At 41.7% G+C, this 19359-nt stretch overlaps 1 protein-coding gene across 5 annotated transcripts in view; it reads right to left on the reverse strand.

The window, feature by feature from the left end:
• Positions 1-19359, reverse strand: part of usp34 (ubiquitin specific peptidase 34) — a 67241-nt gene that overhangs the window by 21963 nt on the left and 25919 nt on the right. For all 5 annotated transcript variants that reach the window (XM_061829137.1, XM_061829139.1, XM_061829136.1 and 2 more), the window contains exons 21-49: positions 18918-19000; positions 18602-18756; positions 18324-18437; positions 18128-18227; positions 16684-16846; positions 16482-16608; positions 15416-15566; positions 14714-14814; positions 13510-13725; positions 13234-13362; positions 13026-13145; positions 11577-11660; positions 10775-10861; positions 10483-10683; positions 9790-9872; positions 9185-9225; positions 7464-7588; positions 6526-6678; positions 5779-5883; positions 4595-4650; positions 3774-4078; positions 3188-3351; positions 3039-3104; positions 2237-2383; positions 1810-1866; positions 1615-1692; positions 1433-1527; positions 948-1120; positions 455-590 (exon numbers count right to left, since the gene is read on the reverse strand). In XM_061829137.1, the coding sequence (XP_061685121.1) occupies positions 455-590; positions 948-1120; positions 1433-1527; positions 1615-1692; positions 1810-1866; positions 2237-2383; positions 3039-3104; positions 3188-3351; positions 3774-4078; positions 4595-4650; positions 5779-5883; positions 6526-6678; positions 7464-7588; positions 9185-9225; positions 9790-9872; positions 10483-10683; positions 10775-10861; positions 11577-11660; positions 13026-13145; positions 13234-13362; positions 13510-13725; positions 14714-14814; positions 15416-15566; positions 16482-16608; positions 16684-16846; positions 18128-18227; positions 18324-18437; positions 18602-18756; positions 18918-19000 (3615 nt within the window). The remainder of the gene's footprint in view (positions 1-454; positions 591-947; positions 1121-1432; positions 1528-1614; positions 1693-1809; positions 1867-2236; positions 2384-3038; positions 3105-3187; positions 3352-3773; positions 4079-4594; positions 4651-5778; positions 5884-6525; positions 6679-7463; positions 7589-9184; positions 9226-9789; positions 9873-10482; positions 10684-10774; positions 10862-11576; positions 11661-13025; positions 13146-13233; positions 13363-13509; positions 13726-14713; positions 14815-15415; positions 15567-16481; positions 16609-16683; positions 16847-18127; positions 18228-18323; positions 18438-18601; positions 18757-18917; positions 19001-19359) is intronic.

The raw sequence follows: 19359 nt of genomic DNA on the forward strand, positions 1-19359 counted from the left end.
TCTTTTCCTTTCGGCCTGTCCCATTAATCCCTATGTGGTGATTGGGGAGTATTTGTTTAATTATTTCATCAAGACTCAACTATTTAGTCAACTGTTCAAAAATCTCTACAGTGATTAGGAAGTAGGAAATAAACATTTGTGTTTGGAATCATTTGGCCATTCCCTAGGCTCTTATCACTACATTGTCTACTGTATTCCTTTTTCTTTCGGCTTGTCCCGTTAGGGGTCACCACAGTGTTTCATCTCAGATGAACGCTCATATTTGTTTGGCACAGTTTTTACACCTTACTTCCTGACGCAACCCCTCTTGGGGAGTGGGGGCGCCAGTGAGTAACAAACTCATGACCCCTGGTTTACCAAACCAATGCTCTAACCACTGAGCTAAGGGGCTCCCATATTGTCTATTAATGATTCCAAACACAGCCTGTGCGTGTGCGTGTGATGCGGTCCTCACCACTTGTTGTTCTTGTACGCGTGTGGATTGACGATGTCTCGTATGAAGCTGTAGTAATGCCCACCGTCTGCTGTGCCAGTGTGCACTGTCACGCCGATTAAGTCATACTCGGAACTCTCAGATGTCTTGGACTCGTCTTAAACAGCAACAAGTCACACAAAACACACAAGCAAAATCATGCATACAAACACACACATGCAATCAAAAACATTCACACAAATGAACATAGAAAAACACAAGATTTAGACAGATAAAGAAAAAAACAAAACAAAAACACACAAACATTCAAAAATAAGCATTAAAAAACCCAAACACATACACACATGTACAAAAACATGAAAAAAAAAAAAATCACACAAAATAACATATGTACACATAAAACATGAATATCACAAAAAAAGAGACACAAACAAACACAAAAAGACAAAATGTCATGTTAAAAATCTAAAACACGAAAAGTATGCTTCATTATCATACGCGCGAGCACACGCACCCTCTTTGCGCTCTCCTTTAGCCATGAGGAAGTGTTCGGTGTAGGGAGTCATGTCGAGGCGGAGTGGGAAGGAGAAATGTGTGTTGACCTTCTCCTTCATCATGGTGACCATGTTGAAGGTATAGCGCATGGTGTTGAAACTCAAGATGCCGGGGAGCTTCTTGAAACAAGCCCTGTGAACGCCCCCACACACACACACACACTTTAGTAATTTGGAACACCTGACATGTCACTGGCTGGCTCATTCATACCACCACCCCCCCCTCAATAAACTGTATAAATTAATTGTAAATGTACATTTTAATGAACCAATATAAGGGGGGAAATCTGAAAAATGAATGCAATGCAATAAATATTCCAGGAATCTTGATAAATGGGGTGGGCCGCATTCATTCTTGGGGTGTAGTGATCAAAATTCATTTCACAGACATGTCAATAAAAAGTGAAAATATTCTCTGAAGTGTCATTTTAGGTTTGCTTTTGACCTTTTCTCTGCGCGGACCTTCTTCCCACAGTGTGAGCATGTGTACATGTTGTCACCCTCCAGGGTGTCCTTGATGGTCACCTCGTCCAGAGACTCCTGAGGATGCACACAGTCAAACAACAACAAGGTCAACAAGTAGTGAGCGTGCGCTCATTGTGTCCGTGTCGATAGCGGCTGGCTCACATAGATGTTCTTCATGTCGGCCACTTGACACCTGACCGTATAGAACTCCTCGGCCGTCTGACTCACGTGGTCGCAGTCCTGCCAGAGTGCAAACAACAGCAAAAATGATGAGTCGCTTGCAACATCGTTAACGTCTATGACACATTTATTGTTTACAATGAAATATTTGTGCACTGATGATTTTGTTGAACTGACCAGGGAAACAACATTGTTGGTGATGACGCCTCCAAACAAAGTCTTCACCGTGTTCTTCTGTGGAAACATTTTCAGAGACGTTCAACAGTCAAGTGACATTTAAAGGAGGAAGATGAGGAGGAACAGAAGAATGACGAGAACGGAAGAGGAGTCGTAGGAAAGGGTGTGTGAGGGGTGAGAAAAAGGAGAGGATGAGGAGGTGAAAGAAGAGGAGAAAGACTGAGGTAGTGCAGAAAAGGAACAAAGATGAAAAGGAAAACTAGAAAGAGGAGAAGGAATGAATAGTAGGAGTGAGAAAGTGGAGAAACATGTTAGAAGAGGAAGAAATAAAGGGAAATTGGGTGGAAGAGGAAGAAAAAGGAGGACAAAGAATAAGAGGATATAATGGTGGAGGAAGAGGAGAAAGGATGAAGAAGGAGCGTGTTACCAGTTCATGCGACATCTCCTCGATCTTGGTAATGAGGTCGGTGAAGAACTCAGTCATGTCCTTCTGCTCTCCCGTATTGAGAGGCTGTTTGTCCATTGTGTACGTCTTACAGAACGGTCTTGGGTTGTATGCCTTCCTCTCGCTCTCCTTCATTCACACACATGCACATACAAAGCGAGATGACCCTTTGTGTGGGAATGGCAGTTCCCGCTTTGCTATTTCATCCACCAGTTACATTAAAAATGATAATATACACGTAGTTAGGTATTTTTGTAAAACAACATAGATGCTTTATAGTTTAAAGTGAATTTTTATGGATTAATGAGGCTCACTTTGGCCATGTTTCCGATCCCCTGAATTGAGCGGGTGGGTGTTATATATGAATACAATTACCAAAACTACGTCACACTGTCAGTGATTTCAAATCATGTCATTTGCAAGTGGTTTCAGTGTTCAAAGGCTTTTATATTCAAACAACAAACCGCATAGATGTCAACCTTTTCGACCTGTGTTATGGCATAAAACAGTACAAAAAAATAATAATGGAAGGGCCTTATGTTTGTTTGAACAATATGTTTGTCATATGTTGTAATGTTTCTGTATTTAAAAAACAAAAAATAAAAATAGACCAACAGATTTGAAAAGGGCGAATTAAATCAGCCAGCCATTAGTGGGATCATTGTACAGAATTAAGGATGGTGACGGTGCTGATACTGTAAATGGGTACATTTTTAGGATTCTTTCACATTATTCTGTTTTTGTTTACTTTACTATTTTAAAACCATCAACGTGTAAACCTCACCATCAGGTACGTAAACATTTTCTGCAGCTCCAGCAGCGTCGTCTTGTGTTTGATATCCTCAGCATACTGCACGTATTAACACAAAAGGAAATATAGGTAACTTGATGTATAATTAATTTTTTAATGATTATGAGGGGACCCGGACAGACCTTGGCAGTGAAGATGGCCTGGCGGGCCTCAGGGATCATGTAGAGCTGCTGGATGGTAGATGCCAGGTAGCAGGTGGCCCCCAGATTGGTGAGGCCCACAAAGCGACACTCCGCACGCACGTCGTCGTGAGGCCAGTAGTCCCACTTATATGGAGCGTGCGAGGCTAAGTGTGAGAGCGAATATGCTCGTTACGGCCCAAAGTAATTGGGAAAAAATAATTAAAATCACTAATCAGATCATCAATTATCACAGATTTTTGAAAAGCTGATTAAAATTGGATTTTTGTGAAGAAAAATGGACTAACATCCAAATTCAGATTTCTGTAGAAAACTAAAAAGTCATTTTAATTTATTAATCAATTAAAAGTGTAAATCATATCATTGCAGCATAATTTTTTTTTTTTTTAAAGGGTGTACCCCGCATCTTGCCCAGAGACAGCTGGGATAAGCTCCAGCACCCCTTTGTGAGGACAAGTGGCTCATAAAATAGATGGATGGATTATATTTAAAACCAGAAATCGGATATGGAGAAAAAAAATGCTTTAAATTGCATTCTACTGAGGGGGGGCATCATGCGCGGTCTCACCCTGCATGTGCTGCGACATGACCCAGTTGTGAAGCAGGCGGTAGTTGTCTGCTGAACCCTTGACCGTCTCCACCAGGAGGTCATAGGCGGCGGCACGGGCGGCGTGCGACTTGCACTTAGGCTGTGCACGGTCTGCCAGGCTTGGCAGCAAGAAGAGGAGGTTGTGCACGTCGCGCAGGAAGTCCTGGCCCTCGCGTGAGAATTTGAACGGGGGCTTGTGCTTGAGGACACTGGTGGCCAGGCGCAGCAAACCCGTAAGGCCGTCGTCCTCAATGCTGCCGTCCTGCTGGTCCAACATTTCGCGGCTGTAAGACAAAGGCACCCTGCCGGTGGGTGACTAGGCACTCGCTTTTTTCTCTTCATCATACATACATAAAGACGTCATCGTACTTTTTAACAGTGCAGTAGCCCTTAACGACCTTGCCGTTCACTTTTTGGGGTCTCACTGTATCGCAGGTGTTTTTATTTTTGTTTGGGCGATTTCATAAGATTTTTGCTGTGATCATTTTGCCCCAAGGACGGATGTTACTGCTGACTCAAGTACCAATAAGCACGAGCCAGGAAGAAAGAGCATATAAAATAAAGACAATGTCCGAAGGTTGAGATTATTTCAACCTGAAAAAAATGTGCAGTGTCTACTGCAAAACACAATACATATACATGTGCATTTTGTCTCAAAAGTGTTTTCTGTCAATTGACAGTTGTCGTACCACAGCGGGTTCAACTAACGGAGACAAATTCCTTGTGTGTTTTTGGCAATAAATAAAGATTCTGATTCTGAGCAGTATGTACGTAATGAGCTTGTGTGAAAGTGTGCCTACCTTCGTATGCAGTCTGCCAGGTGTCTCGCCAAGGCGTCTAAGTCCAGCAGGGTGGTCTGCGCAGAGCCCGCCAAAGAGGGAGAGACATCACATGAGTTCAAACACAACAACAAACCTAGCAGCAGAAACACTATGTGTATGCGTGTGTGTGTGTCTGTGTCAGCTCAGTGCTGTGCAGAAAAATAAATCGGAATTTTTGGGGGCACCTTCCCTTGTTGAAAGCGCCTTCTTGTTGACGCGAACTGTTTCCATTAACAAAGCAGCTATGAAGATTTTTTTTTCCAAAACGAGCCCACCACGAGGCAATCACAGCTGAACATTGCCCAAGACTTAATGGCCATTTATATGCAGCAAAAGCAGTAATTCAGCCACGTTGGAAACTTTTGACCCAAGGTATGTGCGTCTATGCCACAAATATTTTGCTAAGATTAAGTTGCCTCACCTCTACAAATCAGAAAAGACCCTGAGAGGCAGAGGGTATGAAGTGACAAAGACACCAAAAAAATCTTATATACTCACCCCCAAAAAACATCAAGACCTTCACATACACCAAATGAACGTGTGCACTCATCCCCCAAAAAAGCACTCACACTGTAAAGTGCTATATAAGCCATATGCATTGTTATTAACCATCCATTTTCTGTACCGGTTATCCTCACTTGGTTTGAGGCCATGCTGGCGCCTATCCTATCCTAGCTGTTTTTGTGGAAGAGGCGGGTAGATTCTGAATTGGTCGCAAGCCAATCACAGGGCACACAAACAACTATTTGCACTCTCATTGCATACCTATGGGCAACTTCAGCGTCGTCGATGAACCTAACATGTATGTTTTTGAGATGTGGGAGGAAACCGGAGTACTTGGAGAACATGCAAACGTCACACAGGTGAGGCTGGATTTGAACTCAGGTCCTTGGAACTGTGAGGCCGATCTACTAACTAGCCATTATTATTAAAATCTGTAAATCACTGTCATACGCCATAAAAAACCTCACACTTATCAAAAAGCATAATACCTCCTCCCACCTCCCCAAAACACACACACACACACCAAAAAAGGAATACTGCAAAGACCTTCACAGTCATTGAAAATTGAAATTGTAAATCAGATTTTTTTGACCAAAAATGTCAGTGATTTCTCGTGGCCAGCCCTTGAACATTGTGTATGGTTTGAAATCAGGTCACACCTGACTGGCGTCTTTGACGTGAATGTTGTCGATGAGTTTACACAGCAGCCAAAAGTATTCTTTGCAGCCACTTCTTAGGAGGGGCTCCTCCTCATAGTCCTCCATCTGAACACAAAACACTATTATTGTCATCATCATAATCACAATCAAATTTAGATTTTAACAGTAGAGCAGACTACTTTGTCTGGTTTCACCGGGAAGAGCCAAATAGTCAATTCCAATTTAATGCCTATATTGGTCATTTTCACATAATCTATAATAATAATTTAATCATAAATAACTACACAAGTAACAAGGAATCAAACAATAATGAATAAATAGAAGACAATAAAATAGAGCTTTCGTTTCACTGTCACAGTAACTATGAAAATCAATTAGGCACATTCCAATCTGTAGTACAGAGGTAAACAAAGAAGTAGACATAGGAAAAGACGATTTAAAAAAAACATTTACATAATATGTACAGTTGTTTATATTTGTTGGAATAACCATATAATATCTGGTGTTTGGCTATTGCACAGATTGCAGCCATGACTGTACTTCAGTACTTAACATATAAACTATCCAAATGTGAATTTTAACTGACCCCATTAAATCTAAATGCTGAAAACTTTTTTATATAATGCATTTGAACTTTTCAGTCTTGGCAGTTGTTAATTTTATAAATTGATTATTTATTAGATCTTTGCTTTTCATCGTCTCGGTTTTGTTTTTTGGGAGGGGGGAGAAAAGCCCGAGTGTGCATACCCGAAGAGGTTTCACAGCTTGCGCGTCAGGCAGGAACTTGAGCAGTGTGGATGCAGCAAGCAGCAGGAAAGATCTATTGATGGACTCTCCACCCTCCAGGCCTGACAGGGAGAGCTTGTAGAGGCCGTTGCATGCCTCATGACGCACCGCCGGCTGAAAGAAAATCAAATATTACCTCAATAATAGCAAAGAGAAAACATTTCTGTAGAAATTGAGTAGTGCCGAAGACTTTGAGCCAGACAGAAATGCTGAGCAATGTGGAAAAAAATAATAATTTTCACAAATACATCAATTTGGGAATTTTTGTTATGGAAAATGTTGACTGCTAAAACTATGGGAATTTGGGGGAGTGTGGAAAAATACTTCTCAAGATATCCTGAAAGAGCTCAACAGTCTGACATTAGAATTAGACTTAAGACCGATTTGATCGGTGCTGTCGGTATCGGCCGATCATGAGCATTTTATGCTGATCATATTTTCAATTTCTTTTGAAATTCTCCAATAGCAAATATATTAGTAAAGATAAAAAAGGAAAATATACATAAACATATCAATTTTTACTGTCTGTTGTGTCATTCTTGTGTTTAATGGACCACATGCACGACAACACAGTATGCAATTTGCATTTCCGGGGGAAAGATTAGGCAGCATACAAGTTTCCGGTGTCTGTCTGTTTCAAGCTATGGAGGATTTGCATGTAACGTCACGAGACCACATGCATTTGTTTATCCAGCCATAATGATAGGCACACTTTTGCAGAAGAATCCAGACGCGCTAGGATAGATTTTGGTTGTTTTTGTACGGTTGCTTTTATTTTATTTTTTTCTACATAATGGAGAGCATAAGTGAATGCTGTGATGCATTATAGTGTATTTTGTAGGCATGCAACTCCTTGACCAGGAAGACAACATCCCAAACAGTGACAGTCGCACTCTCACCTCGGGCACCAGCAGGGTAAGTTTCCTGAGCCAGTCGTACAGACGCTCGCTGTCAGCCAAGCTGGACTTAACGGACGATGAGCAGTGAGCCCAGCTCACCAGCAGCCACATGGAGTAGTGTGTCACTGGGTGGACATGGAAATGCTCTGAGCCAGCTACAAGCACATTTACTGACATCTCCAAACATCTACAAAACATTAACCACTATTCCTACGTAAACACAGTAGACTGCCCAAAGTATTCTCTCACCCGCATTAACTCACATATGAACTTAAGAGACAATCCGAATTGCGTGTTTTTATGGAAGCTTTTGACCATTCTTCCATAAGCATTGTTAGGTCACACACAGACGTCAGCCTGAGGTCTGACTCTGTGCAGGCTAGTCATGTTCATCTATATTGGTTCCTTAGTTCCAGTGAAAAGAACTCTAAACGCTTCAGCATACCAAGAGCTTTTGGACAATTCATTGCTCCCAACTTTGTGGGGAACAGTTTTAGGATGGCTCCTTCCTGTTCCAACATGACTATGAACCAATGCACAAAACAAGATTCAAAAAGATATGGATGAGAGTGAGTTTGGTGTGGATGAACTTCAGTGCCCTCAACAGTCGTAACACCAACCCAAATAGAACACCTTTGGGATGAATTAAGAGTAGAGACAGAGAGCCAGGTCTTCTCATCCAACATCACTATGTGACACCACAAATATGCTTCTGGAAGAATGCTCAAATGGTCTTCTGGAATAATAGGTTGATTCTCATCAACTGGCCCTTGTCAGTGCAAGACTCATTTCACTGTGGATTATGAGACTTTTTAACTAGCTTCATCCAGCACCTTTAACTCATGTTTTCGGGTTGATTGGCACATTTCAGACCAAAACACATTAATCTCTGAGATACAGAAATTCTCCTTTCTGAGTAGTGTGATGGCTAGACATTCCCATGATGTTTATACGAGCATATAATTATTTTAACAGATGAATGTGGCACCTTCAAGCATCTGGAAACCGCACCAAATAATGAGCCGGACGTACATAGTTCAACAATTCTCTCTCTGGTTTCCTGGCTGAATTCTTTAGATTTTCCCATGATTTCAAACAAGGAAGCAGAGTGCGGCCTTAAATACATCCCAAGGAGTGGCGTCAATGAACTCACAAGTTGTCAGGTAACCTATCAGAAGCTTCATAAGCCATGACATCATCTGGACTTCCCTATGTTCTTTAAAGTCATCGTACTATTTGTGTGTGTAAAACTTTTAAACTCAAGGAAAGAAATTCATTAAGAAATGTTCTGTCTCATTATTGTGCTATTTAACAAAATTAAATAATTTTGGTGATCCTGACTGACTTGAAACGGGAGAGGTTTAATCTGATTTGACTTCGGACAGTGAGGCAAAAAAAAAAAAAAAAAAGATGTGTGTGTTTGTACAGTGTATGTAAACTTCTGGCTTCAACTGTACATCTACAAAACAGCTCGTGCCTCTGCTAACAAACATCTACCACCATATCTACCACTAGATCCACCAACGCCTATCAACATTTACAATCTTATCCACCAAACATCTGCCAAGATATCTACAAATGTCTGCCACCATTGATACAAAACTTTACCAATATATGTGTACCAATATCTACCACTATAACTACCACCATATTGTGTCAAGACAATTACCAACGTGTATCACCACATTTACAAACATCTGCCAAAGTATGCAACTGCTCACCTTCATGTCGAGACCTGTGATCCGACTGGGCCTTCAGAACTCTGTGGAACAACAAGTTTAGTCTGTGGTAAGAGGTAACAAAATATAAGGCAATTTTATCTATTCAGCATTGTGTTTTTATAGGGATCCACTGATACCACTTTTCCCAGACCAAGTACAAGTACTGACATTTGAGAAAAAAAATGTATTGAACACAGCATAGGCTACAGTAAGATATAACACTCCTTTTTACAGGAGGAGGGGGCCATAATTGTACACTATGTACAGTTTATGACAGGGTAGCACCGGGTGTCGTATCGTAGTGTTTTTAAAAGTGCGAGAACCATTACTGATGAACTGTCAGTGCATCTTTAGTTTATTATTTTAACCTCACTAAACATGATAATAGTTGTTAGAATATAGAATGGTAAAAGTAAATCTAATCTGTGTTTTCGTTCTTAGATGATGATGACATGATTTATTCCCTTTTGTCTTTCTTTGGTCCCCACTTTGTAGATGCATTGCTGACACTTACAGGACTGCAATGTAATACATATGTAGTTCAACTAGACTGGATCACATGGTAGAAGTATATGTACCTAAAGGAGTGATCAGCATTTACCCACCTGTGCGCTAAATTGTCATATGTGTAGGCCACGTTGATGAGATGTTCGATCAGGTTGGTTCCTTGGACCAGACTGAGGAAAACCTGATGGTAGAATAACAACAACAGATGCGCACACACAGAACATAAGCAAGCGGGACAAGCAGACACTTGATGACACAACACCACTCACCACACTGTATTTGAGTTTTTGTGATAGTTTGTTAGCGAATGGGTTTGTTTGACCTCTTAACTATGCAAATGTCTTGTGCGTTTCTGTGCCTGTTGTGGTTTTTGAGTGTGTTTTTGTGTATGAATGTTTTTGTAGAATGTGTACAAGTGTATTGACTGCGTCTGTGTTTTTGTTTATCTCTGCTTCTTGCGTGGATGTATTTGAGACTGGGTGTGCTTTTTGAGTGCTTTGTGTGAGACTGTGTATGCATGTGTTGTGTGTGTTTTTGGGTTGGGTTTTATTATGTAGTCGAGTTTTTCTCAAAATGTTTGTGTGCATGGGTACTATATGGTTCATGTGTAGTTTTTAGTGTTTGGGTGTGATTTAATGTACAGTATATGTGTGCAATTTGTATTTTTGTAGCTTTGTAGTTTTGTATGTGAGCATAATTCTGCGTGTACTTGTGCGGTTAGCACATTATGTACATGTTTTTTTTGTGCATGTCTTCCTGTGTATGTCTGCATGGGTGTTCAATCTAGCCACCTCCGTGAGTCTGGGGATGTGAAGACTTTTTCCATGCTCTACGGCAGACTTGTGCGACTTCCCAGGCCAAGCTCGTTTGCGTTGGCCATCAGCTAAGCCAGACCACGAGAAGACGTCGTGGTAAGCCAGGTCAAGGTCAGCAGGATCCACGGCAAACTGGCAGATGAGCTTCAGTAAGCAGGCCAGGCAGTCCAGCAGCCACTGGACACAACACACAAGAAGTTCAATTACGCAAAGGGAAATGGGGGGGGTGTCACAAGAGAAGAGAAAAGACTTCCTGGTCGTGGCTCACCACAGTCCAAGATTCCTGGTCTTTGGGCTCCAGGATGCCAGAGTTGAAGATCTCCAAGAGCTGCTGCAGGCCTCCAGATGAAACAAACTAGAGGAACATGAGGAAGAAGGAGGGCAAAAGGAAGAAGATGTAAAATAAGCAATAGGTAAAAATAAGATGAGTAGGAGGGAAAAGACATGGAAGGGGAAAGAAATGACAATGTGGTTGAAGAAGGGAGGAGAAAAAACAGAAGATAGAGTAGAAGCAATAAGAAAAAACAGGGAAGAGGAGGAAGAAGTAAAATAGGGACGAGGAGGTGTAAGAAAAGAGAAGGATGGAAAAGAGGGAGAGGAAGTACAGGAGAAGTGAATGGAGGAAGAAGAACAGAAGTAGTAGTAGAGGACAAGAAGAGGAGGAGGAGAACAATGAGGAGGATGAAGACAAATCATGGATGCAGATCATGGAGGAATAAAAAAAGTTAAAGAAAGAAAGAAGGGTGGAGGAAGAAGAATAAGGGGAAGAGGGTGGGGAGAAAAACAAGCCGTGAAGGAGAATAAACAAAATGCAAAAGGAAGAGGAAGAAGTAGAAAGAAGAAGAAATAGAAGGGGATGAGGAAGATGTTAGGTAAGGAAGAGGAAGAAGGGAGGATGAAGGAAAACAGGACAATGATGAAGAAAACAGGAAGAGAATGAAAAGGAGGAAGAAGAGAAGATGGCGCAGAAAAGAGAAGCGAACAAGAAGAACAGGGAGGAGGAGAAGATGGTGAAGCCCATGCAAGGTGCGCATTGCTGGACTTCCTGTCGTCAATTGTGGATTTTTTACCTTGCAGCTCCACGAGTTTTTGCTGTTCTCGATCTGGTCCTCACTAGAGTCGTCAGAGTCCGGGTACATGTCACTGTAGCTGCCCTAAACACACACACGCACACAGGGATACACATGTTAAGAAAAGGGGTGTTGACTGTGTAGAAGTGCTTAACCTTAAACCATCACTTTCAGGTGCTGACTTCCATCTCATATGACTCTGGGCAAGAGGTGGGGTACACTCGGAATTGGTCCCCATTGTGAAATCACAACAACCCATCTTTATGTAACTATTATTGTAGTATTTCTGAAAACATTGTGAGAAATCCTTAATTTACATATTTGACATCATCTTGTCCCCATGCCCAGTTTCACCTGGCAGCCAGGCTGGGCAAACATCCAGAGCCACATTTAATGTGTGATGCACTCTCTCTCATGTCAAGGTCAAAAGATAAGCAGCGTTGCAGTGCTAGTTGGAGAAAGGCCATTTGTTTTTGCTTTTGTACTTTGCTGACGACAAAAATAACTGACTTGATTTGAAGAGTTCAAACTTAAAAGATGACAAGCGTCATTCCGACAAAAATTGAATCATGCTGTTTAGCAGACTGCTTATCAGGGCATTGTTAAACTGCATTTCCTAAGCCTGCTACAACAATATGAAACGCAACAAAAATGTTGAATCGCAGAAACCAACAAATGCCATATGAATTTTGTTGCAGCTACCAATCACAAGGCCATAAATGTTTACATCATCAAACTCCATCCTTCCATCCATTTTCTGAGCTGGTTCTCTCCACAAGGGTTCATCACAAACTCGACTGACTAAATAATTTTCTTGGAGCTGTCTGCTTTTAGGATTAAATTACATTAAAGTAGGGATTGTATGGACCGTAGAAAACTTTTGGAAGCTACAGTCCCCTCCAAAAGTATTGGAATGGTAAGGTTAGTTCTTATGTATTTGTTTTATACTGAAGAGATTTGAGTTTGAGATCAAAAGATGAATGAGAAAAAACTTTTTGTTTGAAGCTCAACCTACTGTGAAAGTGAGCTAAAATATAGAAATGTGCCCAAGGTGCTGCCTTTTAGATTGATTGGTTAAATATTAGATAGTGCTTGTTTTTTGCCTTTCACGTGTAAAAACTGCATTTGTTTTTAACCAAACATGAAGACCAAAAACAATTTTGAAGCTGAGAGAAGACGAAAAATCAATCAGATCGACTGGACAAACAATGGGGAATACAATAATTTGGGATGTCCTGAACTAATGACTATCGGCTCATAATTGCTTGATGTATTATCTTGCAATACCGTAAAATAAAAATTATTAATTTGGAACGAGAACCAGAAATGTAAAAAAATATCTATTTTACTCAATTCTGAAAAAAAATTAAGTTGTCTGCTTTTGTGTTTGAACTCGTCATTCTTGTGTGTGTGTGTGTGTGTGTGTGTGTGTGTGTGCGTGTGTCTCACAGTGGACTCTCTGTGGATGCGTCGATTTGGTTTTCCCAGTGCTTCGATGATCTCGAGAGCGTAGAGCAGCTTGTGCGCACTTTTGATCCTCAGCAGCTCCTTCCAGCACTGCCCCTCGTTCTGAAAACACAAACACACGTGTTGCGCACAGTAAGGTGGTAAGCAAACTTGTCACGTGTCAAACTGATCATGAATCTAAGCTGCTGACAGTGTTGTCGTCTGAGATGTTCTGGAAGGCCTGGAGCATCTTGGGACAGGTGGGGAGCAGCATGAGGAGTTCCCAAACGCGGCGGGAAAGGTTCTCAGCGTGGAGGTGCAGTTCCTCGCATCGTGCCATCTACACAGAAAAACATACACAAACATACAAATGAAGACAATCAACCTCGATCAGACTTTCTCAAAAGCAATATGTTCAAAGTCCTGCCTAGGGAGCCATTTGCATCCTGGTGCACATTTTTATTGAATGTGCTCCTCTGTGACCAACCTCCGGACTATCGTGGAGCTTCTCTGTGGAAGGACTGGGTGCCTTGAAGCAGGCCAGCATCTCCAGCAGGTCAAAGAGCGTCGTGAGGTGAGGCTCCTGTAACAGCAGCAGCATGGGGATGTGCTCCTTCTGTGGGGGAGGAAGGCATGACGCCGGCAGCTGCACGCCCTCGCCTTTACGCTCGCGACGAGGAGCTCCCAGAGACACAAACACCATCTACAAGTATAAAACATGTAAGAGCATTTGATTTATAATTGACTGCTCACAGAGGAGTAACGGTGACTTAGGTGGTTAAGAAAAAAAATAAAACACAGAATCATAAACAGTTGTCCAAATTTGCAGTTAACTTTCTGTGTTCACTCTATCATGGATTTTAAAGCAGATTTATTTCACACATTTTCGCTATATGGTTGGATTTTAGGGTGAACATTTTTCCACGCTGACGAATGTTACTGCAGACTCCCGTACAAATAAGCACAAGCCAGGAAAAATGGTTTCCCTTGAGTGTCAGAATTCACGAGAACGTTACGTAAATCATCCCTTACCATTCACTTTATTTAACACAATCAAAGAATTAGTAAATATTCAGAAACAACAAGCTATACATCAGATAGATCCATTTATCTAGCCAGATAAAGTGTGATTCGGTTGACTTGGAAAAGCTGTTCTCAGATTGTTCAAGTTGGTATTCACCTTATATTGCCATCAGATATTGTAGCCACCAACATCACCACAACGCCATCGCACAAATGCCTGATAGGCTTGCGACACCTGGGGGAATCCTTTTCAAAAGGTACTTGACTCGGCAAAAATCAATGTGCACATGTACCTTTGATGCTGACAGTCTGACACAAGTGCACTTCAACATATACAAGCTGACTAAAATATTCCTGGTAAAGCACTACGGTAGTTTCAATGTCACTTCTGGTTCAAGGCTGGTGATGTCATGGCGGCACCATAATTATGAATTATTCCAGTTAATTCCGATTCCATTCACAACATTAATCAGTCTACCATATTCTGACTATTGCTGACACAATGATGAGTGAATTACATGGATGCTAACTCGTAGATGAAACAGAATGCCAATTTTATGCATAAAAAAATACAGCACAACACATGACACTTAATACAGTAATAATGATAATTACAATATGAAATATTCCACTTTTCTGATTTCCTCCCTATTGCTGACATTATTTACCTGCATGTCCTTGAAGCCCAGTTCATGAAGAGTCTTCTCGTCGTAGTCTGTTGTGAGTTCGTGGCCCGAAGAGATCATCCGGACAGGTCCCATCAGACCCCCTTGAAGACCACAATGCAGACATTACCACACCTTTCACTAGAGTACAGTGAGGGTGTGTCCTGTATCAGACTTGGGGTTAGTTACCTCTGCCTACTTTTAGGCACATTGCACTTGCAAAATTGCTGATTGTCATAAAAATTTCTGGGTGCCATTTTTTACAGCGTTGACAATATTAAATCACAGTATAGGAGTGGCGCTGTATTTTGAAAGATGACAAAAATGATGAAGAAAAAGAAGAGCTACAAATTTTCTTTCCTAAAGTAAAACATGTCAGTCCATTACATTGATTTTGAAACAGGTAAATATTGATTCATTTCATGGAGGCGAAACGACTGTCTTGAGAAAAAAAAAAAAGATAAAATCACTGTGAACTACAGTCGAAATTATCGTAAATTACAGGGATTTTAAAATCCCTTTTTTCTGTTTCTAAATTTTCACGAGACAGCCATCCTCAAATATAGCAATAAAATGTAAATACTTCACACAAGTGTTTTTTGAGCCAGCGTCTAGCGAGAGATACGAAAATGCAAATGATCGCCATTGGAGTAATACTCCCTCAATTTGAGTGAGGAAAAAACCCGAGAAGGACAACAAGCGCACCTGAGAAGTCCCCTGGCTGTCGGCCACTCTGCCCGAACTCCTGCAGCTGTGCCTGCTGGTTCATTTGCTCCTTCTGCAGGTTTTCGTACCAGTGGGTCACCTCGGCGCGCAGATCCGCCACCTGGTCGCTAGGGTACATCTCGATGGTCATCTGCTTTTCAAAAGCGCATGATTTCAACCCAGGTTCAACTTTGAACCTTTGCAGTTCTTTCCCCAAGCATTGATAACATTTCAGCTGCCTATTGTTGTCAACACTTGTTGCCTCAAAAACAGCAGACATTAGTAAATGGATATTTCTTGAATCAATGAAACCAGCTAAAACTTGCTGAAAAAGCTTGAAATCTTAAAAAAAAGAAGCTCCTGCCCCTGTCGAATGAACATTTTGTATTGAAATATTTTGCTTAAATCATAAAAACTGTATTCTTTAGGGAAAATGGTAACTTTTGTTGAGATTGAGGAAAAACTATTAAAAAATAATTTTTAAAGAAAAAAATAAAGAAAGAAAAAACACATTCTGAGGGAAACGTCTTTTTAATTAGATAAAATATCTTAAAGCATTTGATCCATCCATCCATCCATCCATCCATCCACCTTCTTTGCCGCTTATCCTCACGAGGGTCGCGGTGAGTGCTGGTGCCTATCCCAGAGGTCAACGAGCAGGAGGCAGCGTACACCCTGAACTGGTTGCGAGCCAATCGCAGGACACACAGAGACAAACAGCCAGACTCACAATCACACCTAGGGGCAATTTAGAGTGTCTAATTGATGTTGCATGCTTTGGGGTGTGGGAGGAAAGCGGAGTGCCCGGAGAAAACCCATGTAGGCATGAGGAGAACATGCAAACTCCACACAGGCGGGGCCGGGATCGAACCCGGGTCCTCAGAACTGCGAGGCCAACGCTTTACCAGCTGACACACCGTGCCGCCCTCAAGCATTTTATTCTAAGTAATTTTTGGGGTGAGAAAAAACATTTTTAGAGAACTGTCCCATAAAAGCAAGTCCTTGAAATTTGAAAAGCACTAACAGTGGGCGGAGGGGAATGAAATCAACTGTGACATGAGCACACCTTATCCGGCAGTCCAGCGGGCTGACAGACGATCCTGAGCGGTAGAGACTGTTTGTCACTGAGTGCCTTCAGGTGGCTGCTGATTCCCGTGCCCTCAATCTGCCACTGGCGCAGGTGGTAGGCAAACCTGAGGAGCAGCAAATCAAGGAAAGAAGGTGCTTTGAGGTGGTCTTCTTTAGCGGTCAGTTCACGTCAAGTGTACCTGCGTCTAAAGGCCTCCAGGTGTGTCTTGAGCATGAGTAGACCTCTTTCGATACTAGTCAGGCCCGACTGGGCGTCCTTCTCCAGGTTGGCCGACGCCATCAGCAAACTCTCCATACACTTGCGAATGAACTCTTGCTCCTTCTCCAGGCCCGTTTTACCCGCTGGACACATTTTAGATTAAAAGCTATGGACATTTCCAATCACTGTCAAAATACCAAAATTATCATGCGTTATTATCCATTATCACTATATTACATATTCTTGCCAAATTATATTGTTACAAAGCTATAAAAGATAGAATAAAATACATTAATAGATAAATGCATTCTTCACTCCAACGCCCAAGAGTATTTAAGTTATAAAGAATTAAATATTTGTTGCATTAATTCAGGCTGTTTTTCTTTGAAAAACTGGCTCATGAAAATGTATGTTTTTTCGTTCACTTCTCAATTAATAAATGGTTAATTCATTTATTGCAAACAAAAGGAAAAAAAAATAGTGAAATTATTTTATTTTTTTGGAAGACCCATAGCTCAGTGGTTAGAGCATTGTTTGGTAAACCAGGGGTCGTGAGCTCGTTTCCCACCGGGGCCTCCACTCCCCGAGAGGGGTTGCGTCAGGAAAGGCATGCAGCGTAAAAACTGTGTCAAACAAATATAAGCATTCATCTGAGATGTCACGCTGTGGGAACCCCTAGAAGGACAAGCCCAAAGAAACTTGCTATGTATTGTGTATTTTATCAAAAGAATGGTTAATGGCTAAAACTGCCTGTTAAGACAAATTTAACTTTATAGAATTTACTTAAATCAAATCAAGGTTCTTTATGATGAGGATGTGTGTAAATGTTATCATTCATTCATTTTCCATAGCACTTATTCTCACGAGGGTCACTATCCCAGCTATCTTTGTGCAACCAACAAGCTACACCCAGAACCGGTTAACAGCCAATCACAAGTCACAGACAAACAAAGAACTATTCACCTTCACATTCACACCTACAGGCAATTTAAGAGTCTTCAATGAACCTACCATGCATGTTTTTGAAGTGGGAGGAAACTGAAAGCACAGGGAGAACATGCAAACACCACACATACAAGGCCAGATATGAACCCAGGTCCTCAGAACTATGAGGCTGATGTGCTAAAATGTTGTTCACCATGCCAGCTGTGCAAATGTTTATCAGTTTTTCTGCACCAAATCGAATCAAGAATCATACTCATACTGAGTCAAATCGTTCCACCTGTTAAAGACAGTTTTTGAATCGAATCAGTCCTATGTAGCAAGCTATATAGTGAATCGGCATCATGCCAAAATTCCTAACCCTACGAGATCCCCATAAACGATTAGAGTTTTTATTACTGTTCAGCTGTTTAACCTCAACATGCTCAATGTCACAAAAACACACACACATACACAACAAACAGGACCCGCGGACCACTGACCATTGATGTAATAAGAGTTGATGTACTGAATGGCGGCGCGGCTGATGTCGGCCGACTGAGCTCGGAGGGCGATGCCCCACAGCTGGTCCATCCCGCACAGCTGGACGTTCGCCAATGTGTAAACAAAGAAACATTCGTAAGCGGCGGTTTGTAGCGAGGGAGTGTGTGTCCGTCTGTGCGCAGGTGGGGATCAGACCTCGCAGCTGGCAGCATTGTCCAGAGTGCTGGTGGCCAGGCGCGCCAGGTTGCAAAGGTGCTGGAAAAGGTTCAGGCCGGTCATGCTAATGGTCTCGGGCTTCAGCTGAGGCATCTGGGGACACAAGAACAACACGAAATTAAAAAAATTTGAAACTTACAAATTCCTCTCTCACTAGGCAGACGTGAGAATGGATGACACACTGTGGCTACCTTTAACAGGACAAGCCAAAAGGAAAAGCAAAGGCGAATGTGCAGGAGTAGCACAGGTGCACGTACCTTCTCAAGGAAGAGGTGCTTGTACGTTTCCATGCCCATGGCGTGCTGGTCTTTGCTGCGCACCTGATTGAGGAACCAATGCAGGGCATCGTCGTAGCATTCGGCGTCCTCGACCAGGCAGTGCCAAAGTATGTCCACCTGCTCCAGACTCAGTCCTGAATGCCGCGATAAATAGCAATTTTGTCATCAAAACTTCTCCAAGTCGGAATTTTGACTCACAACTTTCAGTGTAGTACCAAGTGACATGAAAATAAAAAAAGAAAGGTAGTAGTAAAAGTAGTAGGGGTGCTTGTGTTGTGTGTTTTAGAGAACTTACTGAAGTGGTCTGGTGATCCAAGAGTGGAGAAAACACACGTGAGGAACTGCAGGCGCACCTGGACCTCTGCACTATGACTGTACCTAAAACAGGACACAAAGTCACTTCAGTCTTAGGTTGTATCCAAAAACAAATAAAACGGGGTTGAACACCCAGATTTACAGAAATGTAACCACCAATCCTTCTCTTAAGTATTTATGAAAATGTATTTTGTGTTATTGTTGATCTGTGACTTCACAATTTGAATAATTTATATCATTCCACCCCCGATACCAAGTTTCTCCAGCACCTGGTAGGCTGGGTGAAAAATCCATTTGCATGCCAAAAAGAATTGTTATTACTATGAATGTCTTAAGTATTAAACCATCAACAACCTTTTGAAAATAGGACTTTGTGTGGTTTTCTCGGGTTCTCCGGTTTCCTTCCACATCCCCAAAATATG

This window comes from Syngnathoides biaculeatus, chromosome 9 (assembly GCF_019802595.1).
Source record: "Syngnathoides biaculeatus isolate LvHL_M chromosome 9, ASM1980259v1, whole genome shotgun sequence".
Classification (NCBI taxonomy): domain Eukaryota; kingdom Metazoa; phylum Chordata; class Actinopteri; order Syngnathiformes; family Syngnathidae; genus Syngnathoides; species Syngnathoides biaculeatus.